Below are 17,412 nucleotides of genomic sequence, written 5' to 3' on the forward strand. Positions count from 1 at the left end.
TTAAACCATAGTCTGTTACCTTCCAGACCCATAAATTAATTGATATGAACATTAGGGAATAAGTTATATAGAGAAAATCATGATGAGGGTATTATATACACACATGTGGAAATTAAATTACAATAAAAATCTTACACATATCTTCATGAAATGAGGTATGATGGTTTCAGCAGTCACTGAATATAAAACAATCAAACTAAAATACAAAGAATCTTGAGATTAAGCTATAGCAAATACTAACAGTCCCAATGTGCTTACGAAACTTTGGATTCTCTTGCTCAGGAGGAGGTGTAAAAGTCAGGATTTTCCACTCTATGTCTTGCAGTGGTTCAGGTTCATCTAGAGGCATCCAGACAATCTCTTGCTCCTGTCCTGCAGTTGGCAGGAAACCCACTTGCTTAGAAATGAAAAAAAAATCACATATCTCAGCAACGGTAATCTTTCATGTCTTACCAAAAATAGAATTCTATGGCTTTGCTGTGTGCTATTGTTAGTTGATAAGGCAGAAGAGCTCTTTGCCACATTTCCCCTTGAATGTGCACTCAGTCAAACATTGTGTTAATTGGAGTGTCACTGCAGATGTGGGGTGGAACAGGCCTCCAAGAATGACTTAAACTAAACAAAGCAATCTCATTTTTGTTTCACTACAAGCTTTTAAACAAAACTAAATCTTCAAACTTTAACACAATAGGAGATGCAACAATGGAGACAGTATCATTGCACATAATTACACAGATTTCTGAACTGACAGTGTCTTACCTTTTCACTAATTGAGAGTGGCTAATCGTTTATGAATATATTTAGGACTGATAAATTAAAGACCTCAGTATATATATTTTGAGTGTTAAATCATGAAAATAAGTTCCTCACTATGGTGAAGTGGGTGGCGGGGTGGAGATACATCTCTATCAAAGGAGGTGTAAGATGCTCTTTCCATCTGCTAGCCTGCAGGTTAGCCTCGGGCAAGGTGTAGTACCTGCTTAGCGGCCTGATCAGGGTCATATGAAGCCACGGAAGCAGGTGGTGGATGGTAGCTCATGCATATCACAAATCGTGGTTAAGCGCCACCTGACACCAGGCAGACAGTCTCTGAAGGGTATTGTTAATGGCTGGGGTCACCCGTCCTGTAAAGACCGTGCCCAGAAGAAGGCAATAGCAAAACACTTTTACAGAAAATTTTGTCAAGAACAATCATGGTCATGGAAAGACCATGACTGGCCACATCATATGACATGACACAAAAGAACGAATGAACAATTGTAGCAAACAGATCTATAGTTTGCTGCAATATAATACTTTCCATCAACCTTGAAGAATAATCCCTATAAAGATTTAGTAATCGTTATGGTAATAATATATGCCCTTCACACATCTGGTGTCAATTATCTGGAAACTTACAGCTGGAATTGTATCACACTACTTGAGCACCCAATCGTTTTAAGGAATTCTCACAGACAGCATACAATTAACCAAAAGGAACATTTTTCAATTATATTTTTAATGTAAACTCTATAATAAAGACTGGAATATGCACGAAGAATTAAAAGAAGCAGCTAGAATAAAATTTAAGACATACTTTATAATTTTGAAATATGAGTAAATTTCATAATCCATAAATTAATTTGGTTTAGGGGAAGATAGTTTATATAGCTATAATCATGGGTTAAACTTCACCTGATCTTCAAGATATAAAGTCCACATTTGTTCTTTGTATTTTATTGCAGAACTAGTTGATAAACATTTCATAAGCATACCTGTTCAAATGATTTTTTTTTCACAGTTACATTGCAGAAGGCTGCAAACAGCTCGAAAGTGGTGCTTTGAATCATTGATGGAAAATTCATGATATCCTCATTAAACTGTGCATGTACAGAAATCTCAAAAGTTGTTGTCAGCTTTCACAGAATAATAATGGAGAACATTGATAGTTTCACCATCATTACAACCTCAAAATCTGAAACCATGCATCAGTTGTGCATATACCTCTAAGTATTAAAAACAAGTAACATATAAAAGTTACTCCTTCTTTATTGAAAATATGCTGCTTTTTGTGCGTGTGTGGTGGTGGTAGTGGTGGTCGGGGAGGCAGGGGAAAATAAACATCATTTTATTTAGTAAGTGCAATCAAGTTTTGAAATTCCATACATCCTTGGGTCAATTCAGAACTACCAAATTTGCCGGCTCCTAATTTCATAACTCTATTTATTTCAATGGAAAGAGAAAGTGTACAGGATTCTAGTGATTTTTTTCATTATTCATAATTTTAAATGGTGTTTTGCATTTTAAGTGCTGTTGTGTTTTTAATCAATTAACTATTTAAATGGTGATAAATTTAATTTAACAACTTGGAAACATTTATCAATGCTATTTAATGAAAGGTACAATAAGGGTTAGAAATTCCTCTGTCTTTATTTGTTAAAATAACAATGCATTTTTGACTAATGATGTTTTAAGAAGTTCTGTAGGGACAGTGATATTCCACTGTAGAGTTCAGGAAGAACAGTGTAGCTAGGTTTCCTCGTTAATAATATGCTTTTCAATTTCATGTGTTTCTAGAAAGTTCTACTTACATTTTCCACACCTGCCAGCATTTTACTGATGGATGCAAAGGCCTCATTACCCATCCCTTAAAGACATACATGCACATCCCTGTGCTACTCTATTCATTAGAGTAGATTAGATTAGATTCAACGTTATTGTCATTGTGCCGAGTACAGATACAAAGCCAATGAAATGCAGTTAGCATCAGACCAGAAATGCAAAGAATAGTGTTATTTACAAAATAACTGCGAATGAAAAGTAAGTGCTACGGCACACAAATATAAAAGTACTGAGACAGTGCAATATGGGTGCAATACTGCTTAGCACTGTGATGTGAGGTTCGGCAGGGTCACAGCCTCAGGGAAGGAGCTCTTCCTGTGCCTGCTGGTGCGGGAGCGGAGAGTTTGAGGTGACTTTACCAGGTTTTCCTAATGGCAGGTTATTTTTGTGTTCAGTGAGAAAAACTGGAGACACAGGAGGGAGGAATCATGAAGAATCATGAGCAGGGAGCCATGCCTATCTTGGGCTATCTGCAGGATTTTCAAGCAGGATGTTGCCAGAGAGGTCTGTCTGCTGCAATATTCCCTGCACTGCAGACCAGTAAATTGTCGATTGTCACATGTACAAAGTACAGCGGAAAAATATTGCCTTGCATATCATCCATACAGAGTGCTTCATCACATCAGTGCCTTGACACAATGCAATAGAATGCAAAATATACTGTTACAGTTACAGAAAGTGCAGTGCAGGCAAACAAATAGGTATAACACTGTGACGAAGTGTGATGATATTGGGTTTGCTGACTGTGATGTTCTAAACTCAAATGAAAACATTAAGCTACAGATAGCTACAGGTACACTCACTAACGGGAGGTTATACAGTTACTATCTTCTCTTAAAAACCAGTTCACATCTCTGTTTATCCTCCATAGCAAGTTTAGCTGCCATATCAGCTATTTGAGTGGAATGTCTCCATTCCTTACATAGGAGAAGATACTTCTAGCTAACAAAGTAGTTTAAACACAGTTTAATTATTTCTAGTGATACACATTTAAATCCAGACAAAACCCTTAAAACACAATTAAAACTCAGAGGATTTTCTATCTTAAAAAACATTTTCAAATTGCAAACAATGTCAAGAGCACAAAGGATTTCCAAAAAACAAGTTCAATTCCTATGCTAAGAAGACATATTAACAATGCAGACAAATGGATTACCTGTCACAGAAATTGAAGGCAGAGGAATGGATTCTAGTCACTCTGTATTTTTATCATTCTTTTAGACGTTCTTTGATCATTCCTAATAAGCCTGAACTGCTCCGTACATACAAAAGGTTTTTCTAACATTTGGGTGAATTTACATGTGTTTGATATTTCTTCAGATACACTTTTTCACAAACAGTTTAAAAATTTCTTTGAGTTCCCAAGTACCCACAATTAATGCTGTACAATGCTTTCTACTTCAAGAAGGTGATTTGTGCAAGCAGCTTTGATGGAAACCACCTAATATTCCCGTTTCATTCTGTTACAGCTGAGAACCACAACTACATCTATGATCTGTACAGTTAGTAACATCATTTTAAGTTGATTAAAAAATCTATCGCTACTCAAAGTCGATGAAACTCAAAGAGACTCTGATCACTGGTATGCTTCCCATTTAAGACAGCAGAAGAGATAATTCACTGTGGTTTAAAAGTTCATCTAAGGAAGCATGATTTTTGACTCCCAATACCAACCATCTTGCTGACAAATGTACACGCTGTAGTAACTCAACAGATCAGGAACCGCTTCTTCCCCCTGCCATCTGATTTCTGAATGGACATTGAACCCTTTGAACCCATGAACACTACCTCAGTAGTTTTATTTTTGCAGTACTTGTTTAATTGATCTATTTAAGGTATATATATATATACCTTTTCTCTATTATTATGTATTATATTGTACTGCTGCCACAAAGACAATAAATTACACAATATATATCAGTGATATTAAACCTGGTTCTGAATAACTTCTCAATAACTTAGCTAACTTGCCTGGTTTGAAACAAGCCACATCAACTAACCCATTGTCTTCCACTGTACCTCCTTGAAAAGTTAGTCCAGGTGCTGTGATCCAAAATCCTGCTTTCCAAAGACAGTGTGTCTGTTTGCAAAGCTGTCCTTTCAACTTCAAACTGATTACTGTATGCAATTTACAGTAAAAACAGAAGATTGGTTCCCATTTAAAATAAGAAGCTAAACAAAAAAAACTAGCTGCTGTGTTTAGAAAACCAAGCATGGCAGGAAAGAAGAGGCCCTCTGGCTAAGAATGCAATTATCTATCACAAAGGATATTGTGAGGTTAAGAGTCCATCTTATCATACAAGAGATCTGTTCAATGGTCTTGTAACAGCAGGATAGAAGCTATCCTTGAGCCAGGTGGTACCTGGCAGTGCAGGATGAAGCATCAGGATCTCATAAAATTCGCCAAGGTGAATGTTTAGAACTTAAAATGTCTTCATTACATCTTCAGCATTACTTACATTGCCATTCATCTTCTGCTAGTACCTTTCCTTGCATCATACACTGTCTGACTTCAATATAAGAAATTTCTGCCTCAGTCATTCCTCTCTTTCAGAATCAGATTTTATATCACGCGCATGTTCATGAAATTTGTTGTTGTACAGCAGCAATAGAATGCAAAACATAGTAATAAAACAAAACTATCAATTATAATAAGTAGTACACTGCATTCCAGTTAATTAAGCCATCGGTTAGTCAGGGCAGTCACTAATTCGGAAAATAGCTGGAATTCCTTTAATTTATTTGGGATACTTTGTCACTTAATTGGGTGAGGAGACTGTTGCCGAACAGTTTCTAACTAGTGTCAGTTGCATGTACTTGTGTGGCTGTTAGACACTACAGCATGCTTAAAGCAAACAGTTATTAAGTAACATCAATTGTGTGTGTTTGTGTTCAAAAAACAGTGATTTTTGTCACTGATAGATGGTGAGAAATAAGAATAGGACAATTTAGAATTGTTTTGCTCATTTTGGTTTCAAGCATTCAGGCTTGGAGATGCGGAAAATGGCCAGGAATGAAAATGAAGCAATTTCACTACTTCAGGTTAGAAACTATGAAGAATTTGAAGGTATCAACAATCAACTTGAATATTACAATGAAAATGAAGATTTGGAGGATGCAATCGTCAAAGGTATTGTACAAAATTTGTGCATTATGCTTGCATTCAAAATGCAGTAATTTTTGTCACAGATAGGTAGTGAGAAATAAGCAGCAGGACAATTTGGAAATGTGTTGTTCACCACAGTTTCAAGCATTCAGGCTTGCAGATGCCAGAAATGGCCAGGATTGAAAATGAAATAAATTCACTACTTCAACAAGGTAGGAAGTAGGAAGATATCAACAATAATCTTAAATGATATAACCAAAATGGAGACTTGGCGTCTAAAGCATTATATTAAGACAGTCCATTATCTGCACTTATTGTCTGCGCTGATTCTGTTCATTTACAGTAAATTGAATAAACATGGCAGATGAATTCCTCCATTGATAACTATTAGGAACTAAAACACAGTTTTATGGTACTGTAACACACATAAAAGTTGCTGGTGAACACAGCAGGCCAGGCAGCATCTGTAGGAAAAGTTACAGTCGACGTTTCAGGCAGAGACTCTTCGTCAGGACTAACTGAAGGAAGAGTTAGTAAGAGATTAGAAAGTGGGAGGGGGAGGGGGAGATCCAAAATGATAGGAGAAGACAGGAGGAGGAGGGATGGAGCCAAGAGCTGGACAGGTGATTGGCAAAGGGGATATGAGAGGATCATGGGACAGGAGGCCCAGGGAGAAGGAAAAGCAGGGAGGGAACTCAGAGGATGGGCAAAGGGTATAGTCAGAGGGACAGAGGGAGAAAAAGGAGAGTGAGAGAAAGAATGTGTGTATAAAAATAAATAACGGATGGGGTACGACGGGGAGGTGGGGCATTAGCGGAAGTTAGAGAAGTCAATGTTCATGCCATCAGGTTGGAGGCTACCCAGAAGGAATATAAGGTGTTGTTCCTCCAACCTGAGTGTGGCTTCATCTTTACAGTAGAGGTGGCCGTGGATAGACATGTCAGAATGGGAATGGGATGTGGAATTAAAATGTGTGGCAACTGGGAGATACTGCTTTCTCTAGCGGACAGAGCATAGGTGTTCAGCAAAACGGTCTCCCAGTCTGCGTCGGGTCTCGCCAATATATAGAAGGCCACATCGGGAGCACCGGATGCAGTATATCACCCCAGCCGACTCACAGCTGATGTGTTGCCTCACCTGGAAGGACTGTCTGGGGCCCTGAAGAGTGGTAAGGGAGGAAGTGTAAGGGCATGTGTAGCACTTGTTCCACTTACAAGGATAAGTGCCAGGACGGAGATCAGTGGGGAGGGATGGGACGGACGAATGGACAAGGGAGTCGCGTAGGGAGCGATCCCTGCGGAAAGCAGAGGGGGGGGAGGGAAAGATGTGCTTAGTGGTGGGATCCCGTTGGATGTGGCGGAGGTTACGGAGAATAATATGTTGGACCCGGAGGCTGGTGGGGTGGTAGGTGAGGAACAGTGGCAGGAGGATGGAGTGAGAGCAGATATGCGTGAAATGGGGGAGATGCGTTTGAGAGCAGAGTTGATGGTGGAGGAAGGGAAGCCCCTTTCTTTAAAAAAGGAGGACATCTCCCTCGTCCTGGAATGAAAAGCCTCATCCTGAGAGCAGATGCAGTGGAGATGGAGGAATTGCGAAAAGGGGATGGCATTTTTGCAAGAGACAGGGTGAGAAGAGGAATAGTCCAGATAGCTATGAGAGTCAGTAGGCTTATAGTAGACATCAGTGGATAAGCTGTCTCCAGAGATAGAGACAGAAAGATCTAGAAAGGGGAGGGAGGTGTCGGAAATGGACCAGGTAAACTTGAGGGCAGGGTGAAAGTTGGAGGCAAAGTTAATAAAGTCAACGAGCTCAGCATGCGTGCAGGAAGCAACGCCAATGCAGTCGTCAATGTAGCAAAGGAAAAGTGGGGGACAGATACCAGAATAGGTTCAGAACATTGTATTGTTCCACAAAGCCAACAAAAAGGCAGGCATAGCTAGGACCCATACAGGTGCCCATAGCTACACCTGTAGTCTGGAGGAAGTGGGAGGAGCCAAAAGAGAAATTATTAAGAGTAAGGACTAATTCCGCTAGACGGAGCAGATCATTTTGGATCTCCCCCTCCCCCTCCCACTTTCTAATCTTTTACTAACTCTTCCTTCAGTTAGTCCTGATGAAGGGTCTCGGCCTGAAACGTCGACTGTACCTCTTCCTAGAGATGCTGCCTGGCCTGCTGCGTTCACCAGCAACTTTGATGTGTGTTGCTTGAATTTCCAGCATCTGCAGAATTCCTCTTGTTTGCGTTTATGGTACTGTAGCAGTATTGGTGCTACAGAGAGAGTTTATTCCCCTTGCAGAGAACATTTATAGTATTGTACAGGTATCTAATTTGTTCTGTATTTAATTTAAATGTATAAATTGTTAAACAGTAGTTTGACTTTTTTTATACCTTTTAATTATTTTCATGAAATTTCAGCTAATTGGTGCAGATGTTTAATTGGTCCAAAATGTACTAGTCCCAATGTGTTCCAATTAACCGGAACCCACGATTTTTCCTTTACAATTCAGTATACTACAGAATGTCAAGAGAATCATGTCTAATTCTGGGTCTTATCTCAACACATTTTTTTAAGTACCATGCAACATAAACACCACTCCAGAATGTGCCCTTGGGTACTGGTTCCCATACTAATTTTAGACAGCAATAGCTAACGATGCTTGCAACATGCAATGCCGAAGTACAGGGGAAAATGCTTCTGTATCAAAATCAGAATTCGGTATAATATCACTGGCCTATGTTGTGAAATTTGTTGTTTTGTGGCAGATATACATTGCAATATATAATAATTAAAAACTATAAATTAAAATTTTATTATATAAAATACGTAGTTCAAAAAGAGAGAAAAAATAAACACAAAAAATAGTGGATTTGTGTACATGGGCTTATTGTCAATTCAGTAATCTGATGGCAGAGGGGATGAAGCTATTCCTAAGACATTTATTTATAACAATTACCATTATGAATGCATCACAAATATGTGATAAAACCTGGTAATGTGATTATTTTCTAAATTAGCAGCTATTCACAACTTCTGTACCATAAGGATTTCAATGCGATGATGTCAGAGTTCAGGACAGGACAGCACTTGTTAGATACAACAGTGAATTTCAGCCAAACACTGATTAACTGTGCAAGAAATGTAAATGAGCCTTGCAGGAAAATTTGTTCCCCTCGGAGAGAAAATTTAAAAAATTCAAAAAATTCATGGACCTCATTTGATACCAAGTAGGCTGACATTATTGACAACAATGATAGGTTTTTTGGCAATAATTTGCAAATCACAATATATAAAAATGTAATTTAATTTGACTTTGCATGCTCTTCTACTCTGATATATTTGTCCTTCATGATAAACATTCCATTCTTCATACCAGTTTTCATTTTTAAGAGTACATATTCTATTTAAGCCATAAATTTTCCTACCAAATAAGGTGGACACTTAGGGGACGAGCAGATGACCACAATCAGGTCCTGGTGAATATCCAGTAGTGTCCAACTCCCCATTTCTGAACCTGCAGCATACAAATATTCATCATCGCAGTATTAGTGTGAGAAGCAAACTTGCAGGCTTATAACTTTCGGGAGTAGATTTATCTCTCTCAGTGTTAAGAATTTTCTCACGTCTATGCTGATTAGTTAAACGTCCATTATTGAACATGCTTCCTTGCACTTAAACAGGAAAATGACTGTCTTGTGCTATATCAGTTTAGTGAACCCATGTATTTTGTGGATTACTGATGAGATCAGAAATGAACTAATTTATCTGCAATCCTGCCAGGAGAAATACTGGGAGCCTCCTTCCTGGCAAGCAGAATAAGATCACCCACAAACCCTGACCACAATAAACATCTCCCTATACCAAAATTTGTCAGATTTAATTACTTTCTCATCCATGGGATGTGAATACCATGAAAATTCCAGTGTCTATGCCTAATAGGCTCAGAATTATGGATACATCTAGGAATATATTGCAGAGGTGGCTCTGCAATTACACAAAGGCCAAGCTGGGCATAGATGGCAAACTTGTTCCCTGAAGATCCTTGTGACAATCTGATAATTGGTGGTTACCATTACTGAGACAAGCTTTTATTGCGGACTTACTTAAATACAACTCTCTGAGTTTGACAGCTGCAATGATTTGATCTGATTTCATTATTGTTGTATAATTCTGGCTCCAGTTTGAAGTTTAACATCACAGTAAATTTATTATCAAAGTACATATATGTCACCGTATACAACCCTAAGACTCATTTTCTTGTGGACATACTCAATAAACCTATAGAATAATAACCATAACAGAATCAATGAAAGACCACCCAACTTGGGCTTTCAACCAGAGTGCAGAAAGACAACAAATTGCAAGCAAGCAAGCATGCAAGCAAGCAAATAAATAAATAAATAAACAAACAAACAAACAAACAAGCAAGCAAGCAAGCAAGCAAGCAATAAACGTTGAGAACAAGATGAAGAGTCTTTGAAAATAAGTCCATTGTGGGAACATTTCAATGATGGGGCAAGTGAAGTTGAATGAGGTTATCTCTTTGGTTCAAGAGTCGATGGTTGAGGGTAGTAACTGTTCCTGAACCTGGTGCTGTGAGTCCTGAGGCTCCTGTACCTTCTTCCTGATGGCAGCAGTGAGAAGAGAGCAAGTACTGGGTGCTGGGAGTCACTGATGTGGATGCTGCCTTCCTGCCACAGTGTTTCTGTCGATGTGCTCAAAAGTGGGGAGGGATTTACCCATGATGGTGGGGCTGTATCCACTACATTTTGAAGGCTTTTCTGTGCAAGGGCATTGGTGTTTCCATATCAGGCTATGATGCAGCCAGGCAATAGACTCTCCACTGCACATATATAGAAGTTTGTCAAAGTTTAGATGTCATGCCGAATTTCTGCAAATTTACCTGCTGGGCCCAGGACAAGAACGCCGAATCAATAATAATTTAAAGCTGCAGGCCAGCTCTACCTCTGTTCCTGCATTGAGGAATGGCTCATGGACCGGTTTCCTTCTCCTGAAGTCAATAACCACCTCCTTGCTCTTGCTGACATTGCGTAAGAGGTTGTTGTTATGGCACCACTCAGCCAGATTTTCAATTTCCCTCCTATATGCGGATTCATCACCAGCTTTGATTCGGCATGCAACAGTGGTGTTATCAGCAAGCTTGAATATGCCATTGAAACTATGCTTAACCACACAGTCATCAGTGTAAAGCAAGTAGAGCCTGGGCTAAGCACACAGCCTAGTGGTGCACCTGTGCTGATGGAGATTGTGAAAGAAATGCCGATGACAATCCGAACTGACTGGGGTCTGCAAGTGAGGAAATCAAGGATCCAATCTGACAAGGATATATTGAAGGGATGATGGTATTAAATGTTGAGCTGTATTCAATAAACAGCATCCTGATGTACGTATCTTTGCTGTCCAGATGATCCAGGGTTGAGATGGCATCTGCTGTGGGCCTGTTGCCCTGGTGGGCAAACTGGAGAGGATCGAAGTTGCTTCTCAGGCAGGAGTTGACATGTTTCTTAACCAACCTCTCAAAAAACATCATGACTGTGGATGTAAGTACTACTGGGAGATAACCATTGAGACAGGTCACCGCATTCTTCTTGGGCACCGGTATAATGGAAGCCTGCTTGAAGCAGGTGGGTACCTCAAACTGCCGAAGCAAGAGGTTAAAGATCTTAGTAAACACTCCAGCACAGGTTTTTAGTACTTGGCCAGGTACCCCAACTGGGCTGAACGATTTTCGTGGGTTCACCCCCCTGAAGACTGCTCGCACAACATCCTCAGAGGCTGAAATCATAGGATCATTGGGGGAAGTGGGAGTTTGTGATGACCCCTCCAAGTTTTGATGGTCAAATTGAGCATAGAAGGCAGAGTAATTTAACCAAAATACTACAACATCCTGTTGACTATTCAGTGATCAAAGCTGCCAAATATTCTATCAAAGGCAACAAAATCCTTGTTTTTGAAATGCAGTGTTTGCAATTCTAAAACTGATTGAATCATAAAGATCTTTTTCAATCAAGTAATGAATAATCTTGTCAAGATGGTTTAAACCAAAAATAACTGGAATGTAAATCTAAGGAGATATACCTGCCAGTCACAGAGAAGAAATATTCGGGGATGGTTAACTTAAGACAACTTGCTTCTCAGAGTTATATCGGATAAGCATGGGCTAACAACTGTTTATATATGTGTTGCATTCCCTCTTAAATTAATATAGGACACGAGGACAAGTGGCATCAACTTTTTTCAAAACACAGAAATTGCTGCAAGTATGTGGCAAGGTACTCCTTGTTGGCAAAGTCCAAGACCATTTGGAGATCAAAAGAACAGAAAGGAATATGAACAGATACTTCTTTGTTGTTTAATATGTAGAAGAGAACAACAATTGCAAGATAAATATCAAACCAAATTACAAATTGGATTTGAGAGAAAGAAAAACAAATAGGAAATGAAGGCCATATGGAAAAAAACGTTTTTAAAATTACAGGCTAAAGCGATAGCATTTAAAAACAGTATTGAGGTGGTTGGTAGACATGATGACTTCATGATTAGTGAAGTTTTAAAGTGGCCTTTATATTTTGCTTTGTTTTTACATCAGTGTTATCTCTTGAATAGGATTATTTCAGGGTCAGTTTGGTGTTTTGTATATTTTCATTCCACATCTCAACAGTTTTCATTTAATATGATTATTTATTTACAGAATGGCCAACTCTACTGCAGCCATTTGCTAGTTTTGATGATAAGCTGACATTTAAAAAAAATCTTTTTGTAAAAATGTACTTTAAACCATAAGTATATAGTGGCAGCTGATGTTGAATCAAAAATTAACTGCTAAAAAATCCAAAAATGTACTTCAACAACATATCAACATTTGGGGTGAAGTATATTTTTGTCTGTTGATTTTGAAGCTTGGAATTTATGCACTATGTTCTCCTCTCTGGCAGCTTGCTGCTTTGATGAAAAGATTCATTCAGAACATACAAAGGACAATGGAACAGGCAGAACTTACCAGCAGTGAGAGATGTTACAATTTCTTCTGTAATGTTCACTACAATTAGATCCTGAGAAAGCAAGACATGCAGTTAGAATAAGGCTTCGAACACATCCATTGATTTACATTTTACATTCATACCCCTGCAAGTATTTTGTACCTCATGCAACATATGTAAATGATGAAGTATTTTCTCATATTTCCTTCTAACATAAAGGGTGGTAAGACTCTTGGCAGTGTGGAGGATCAGAGGGATCTTGGGGTCCAAGTCCAAAGGATGCACAAAACTGCTGCTCAGGTTGACTCTGTGGTTAAGAAGGCATACAGTGCATTGGCCTTCATCAATCGCGGGATTGAGTTTAGGAGCAGAGAGGTAATGTTGCAGCTGTATAGGATACTGGTCAGACCCTACTTGGAGAACTGTGCTCAGTTCTGGTCGCCTCACCACAGGAAGGATGTGGAAACTATAGAGAGGGAGCAGAGGAGATTTACAAGTATGTTGCCTGGATTGGGGAGCATGCCTTATGAGAATAGGTTGAGTGAACTCAATCTTTTCTCCTTGAAGAGACGGAGGATGAGAGGTGACCTGATGGAGGTGTATAAGATGATGAGAGGCATTGATCTTGTGGATAGGCAGAGGCTTTTTCCTCGGGCTGAAATGGCTAACACAAGAGGGCACAGTTTTAAGGCACTTGGAAGTAGGTACAGGAGATGTCAGGGGTAAGTTTTTTTTAATGCAGAGAGTGGTGAGTGTATGGAATGGACTGCTGGTGACGGTAGTGGAGGTAGATATGATAGGGTCTTGTAATAGACTCCTGGATAGGTACATGGAGCTTAGAAAAATAGAGGGCTATGGGTAACCCTGGTAATTTCTAAGGTAAGGACATGTTCGGCACAGCTTTGTGGACCAAAGGGCCTGTATTGTTCTGTAGGTTTTCTATGTTTCTGTAAGGCCCATAAAGCCTATACCACAAAGGTCTCAAACTGAAATATTGACTGCTTATTGCCCTCCATAGATGCTATCTGACTTGCTGAGTTCCTCAAGCATTTTGTATGTGTGTGTTGCCAGCAATAGCAATCCCATCAATCCCATTGTCCCACTTATTTCTCTTCAACCTATTCTCCAGAACATGCCAATGAATTCCAGCCTAATCCTCTTGCATTACCTACACAAGCAGTAATTTACAATTAGCCTAAGGCAATCACATCTTTGGACATGGGAGGTAACTGAAGCATCTGGGGACACCAATGTGGCTACAGGGAGGACATCTAAACTGCACAAATGTGGTCAGGATCAAACGTGAACTGCTGAGACTGTGACACAGCCATTATCTGTTGCACTACCATGCTTCCTTTTCCATATTAGCATTTAGAAATGTAGAATTAGCAGCAGTATATAGATTAGCAAAGGTTTTTCTCCCCCAAAAATTCACTCCATATTCCTATTCAAAAGACTTAAATTGCTCAAAATTGCTTTGTGAGAGAGAACAGGATCAGACTAAGGATACTATTCCTGAAAGGACAGCTCACACTTCCTTGCATTCTGGGTTCAGATATATAAAGGATGGCTATTTGTATATCAGATTGTTATTTTCAGAAACGGAATAGTTATTGTCTTCCCACTAAATGTGAAATCATTCGAGCTTATAGAATGATTACATGATCCAGCCTATAACTGACATCTTCTGAGAATAACGTATGTGATTTCAAATCTAAAGTAAAATAGGATCTGAGAATAAGACAGTCTTATTTCTGGGGTCGGGGGGCGGGGGGGGGGCAACGGTAGCATAGTGGTTAACACAATGCTTTACATACAACCCAGGTTCAATTCCCACCATTGCCGGTAAGGCCCCTTTTCATTGACTACAGCTCTGCCTTTAATATCATCATTCCAAATAAACTGATTCCTAAGCTCTGGAACCTGGGCCTTAGCACTCAGATCTGCAACTGGATCTTCAACTTCCTCACAGACAGGACCCAGGCTGTAAAAATAGGGGACAAGCTCTCCTCTGCAATCACTCTGAGCACCGGTGCCCCAGAAGGCTGTGTACTCAGCCCCCCCGCTGTACTCACTGTACACCCATGATTGTGTAGCCAAGTTTTCATCAAACTCAATATATAAGTTTGCTGATGACACAACAATTGTAGGCCATATCTCGGGTAATGATGAGTTTGAGTACAGAGAGGAAATTAAGAACCTGCTGGCATGCTGAGAAGACAATAACCCATCCCTCAACGTCAGCAAGACGAAGGAATTGGTTGTTGACTTCAGAAGGAGTAGCGGACTGCATGACCCAACTTACATTGGTGGTGCGCAAGTGGAACAGGTCGAAAGCTTTAAGTTCCTCAGGGTCAATATCACAAATGACCAGACTTGGTCCAACCAAGCAGAGTTCACTGCCAAGAAGGCCCACCAGTGCCTTTACTTCCTGAGAAAACTAAAGAAATTTGGCCTGTCCCCAAAAACCCTCACTAATTTTTATAGAAGCACTGTAGAAAGCATTCTTCTAGGGTGCATCACAACCTGGTATGGAAGTTGTCCTGTCCAAGACTGAAAGAAGCTGCAGAAGATCGTGAACACGGCCCAGCACATCACACAAACCAATCTTCCGTCCTTGGACTCACTTTACACCGCATGCTGTCGGAGCAGTGCTGCCAGGATAATCAAGGACACAACCCGCCCAGCCAACACATTTTTTGTCCCTCTTCCCTCCGGGAGAAGGCTCGGGAGCTTGAAGACTCGTACGGCCAGATTTGGGAACAGCTTCTTTCCAACTGTGATAAGACTGATGAACGGATCCTGACCCGGACCTGGGCCGTACACTCCAAATATCCGGACCTGCCTCTCAGTTTTTTTGCACTACCTTACTTTCCATTTTTCTATTTTCTACTTATGAATTATAATTTCGAAATTTAATATTTACTAATTTTTACTATTTTTAATATTTAATATTTGTAATCCAGGGAGCGGAAAGAGCAGGATCAAATATCGCTGTGGTGATTGTACATTCTAGTATCAATTATTTGACGACAATAAAGTATAAAGTGTTCACCTTGCGACTGTGTGGGTTTCTTTTGGGTGATTTGGTTTTCTCCCAAAAACCTTCCGGTTGGTAGGCTAATTGGTCACTGTAAATTGTCCCATGATTAGGCTAAGATGAAATCGGGATTGCTGGGCAGTGTGGCTCAAAGGGCCCGAAGGGCCTATTCGATTCTGTATATCAATAAATAAAAATAAATAAATAGAATTCACACCCTGAAACTGTATTATTGCCTTTTATTATGCTGCTTTTAATAAATATTTTATTATAGAGTGCTTTTTAGAAGAGGAAATAATAAATAAAAACTCAATTTCCACATTGAGTGGTTAAATACATTGCACTTCATATTCATCCGACTAGCTGATTTTCATGTTAAAAATTTTAGCTTGTAGTCACGGTGATACGCAACAAGTGAAAGCAACACACTGAGTCGAGCAGGGACTGGTTGAACTGTTCACTGTTTCAATCCACGCGCGTTTAAGTTCCCGTTCCCAGCGTCCCCCGCTCTTTGCAGGGCAGAGGTCACGTCAGCTTCCGGGCCAAGGTCTGCCCTGCACTCAGAGCCCTGTCGGTTGCCACTGGCTGCAGACTCGCCCGCGACTGCTGGAGCCGGATCGCTTGCCATGTGGGCGAGCCGCCACATGACCCCCCCCCGCCCCAGTACCGGCGCTAGGAGGTGCAGAGTCCACAGCCTGCACACTGTCAGTTCTTTAAGGTGGCCGGCCTCGTCGTCATGGGGGTGGCACCACAACCGGGTGTTCAAGGTCCAGATGCGTCGGTTTGAGACGGTCAATGGTAAAAGTCTCTTCACGACCGCCGATGTCGAGAACACAGTTCGTCCCATTATGGCGCACCACCGTGTAGGGTTCTTTGTGTGGTCACTGCAGGGGTGGTCTGCGCACGCCTCGGTGAACAAAAACATACTTGCTCTGTTGTAGGTCCTTGGGCACGAAAGGGGGTGTTGTTCCATGGTGGGACATCGGGACTGGGGCAAGTGTTCCAAGCCACTCCTGGAGTTTAGTTAGGACCACCGTAGGTGTGTCCTCCTGGCCACGGGGTGCTGGCACAAACTCACCGGGAACTGTGAGCGGGGTGCTGTAAACCAGTTCGGCCGATGATGTGGCCAGGTCCTCCTTGGGTGCCGTGCGGATACCAAGCAGCACCCAGGGGAGTTCGTCAACCCAGTCTGGCCCTCGGAAGCATGCCATCAGGGCTGACTTCAAGTGCCTGTGGAAACGTTCCATCAGGCCGTTAGACTGCGGGTGGTAAGCAGTCATTCGGTGGAGCTGGGTTCCGAGCATTTGTGCCAGCGCAGACCACAGAGCTGAGGTAAACTGCACACCCTGTCTGAAGTGATGTGGGCTGGGAGTCCGAACCGTGCCACCCAGATGGTAATCAGGGCTCTGGCGCATGTCTCCGTGGCCGTGTCAGCGAGTGGGACAGCTTCCGGCCACCTCGTGAACCTGTCCACCATGGTTAACAGGTATCTCACTCCTCTCGAAACCGGCAGTGGGCCGACGATGTCCACGTGGATATGTTTGAACCTCCTATGCATCGGCTGGAATGGTTGCAGTGGGGTCCTCACATGCCTCTGGATTTTGGACGTTTGTCAGTGCATGCATGTCCTGGCCCAGTGCCCAACCTCCTTGCATAGGCCATGCC

At 40.9% G+C, this 17,412-nt stretch overlaps 1 protein-coding gene across 3 annotated transcripts in view; it reads right to left on the reverse strand.

Annotated features, from left to right (window-relative positions):
- LOC134356767 (acylamino-acid-releasing enzyme-like) overlaps nt 1–17,412 on the reverse strand; it is an 81,018-nt gene that overhangs the window by 22,973 nt on the left and 40,633 nt on the right. For all 3 annotated transcript variants that reach the window (XM_063067871.1, XM_063067872.1, XM_063067870.1), the window contains exons 13-15: nt 12,728–12,779; nt 9,132–9,220; nt 259–397 (exon numbers count right to left, since the gene is read on the reverse strand). In XM_063067871.1, the coding sequence (XP_062923941.1) occupies nt 259–397; nt 9,132–9,220; nt 12,728–12,779 (280 nt within the window). The remainder of the gene's footprint in view (nt 1–258; nt 398–9,131; nt 9,221–12,727; nt 12,780–17,412) is intronic.

This window comes from Mobula hypostoma, chromosome 15 (assembly GCF_963921235.1).
Source record: "Mobula hypostoma chromosome 15, sMobHyp1.1, whole genome shotgun sequence".
Classification (NCBI taxonomy): domain Eukaryota; kingdom Metazoa; phylum Chordata; class Chondrichthyes; order Myliobatiformes; family Myliobatidae; genus Mobula; species Mobula hypostoma.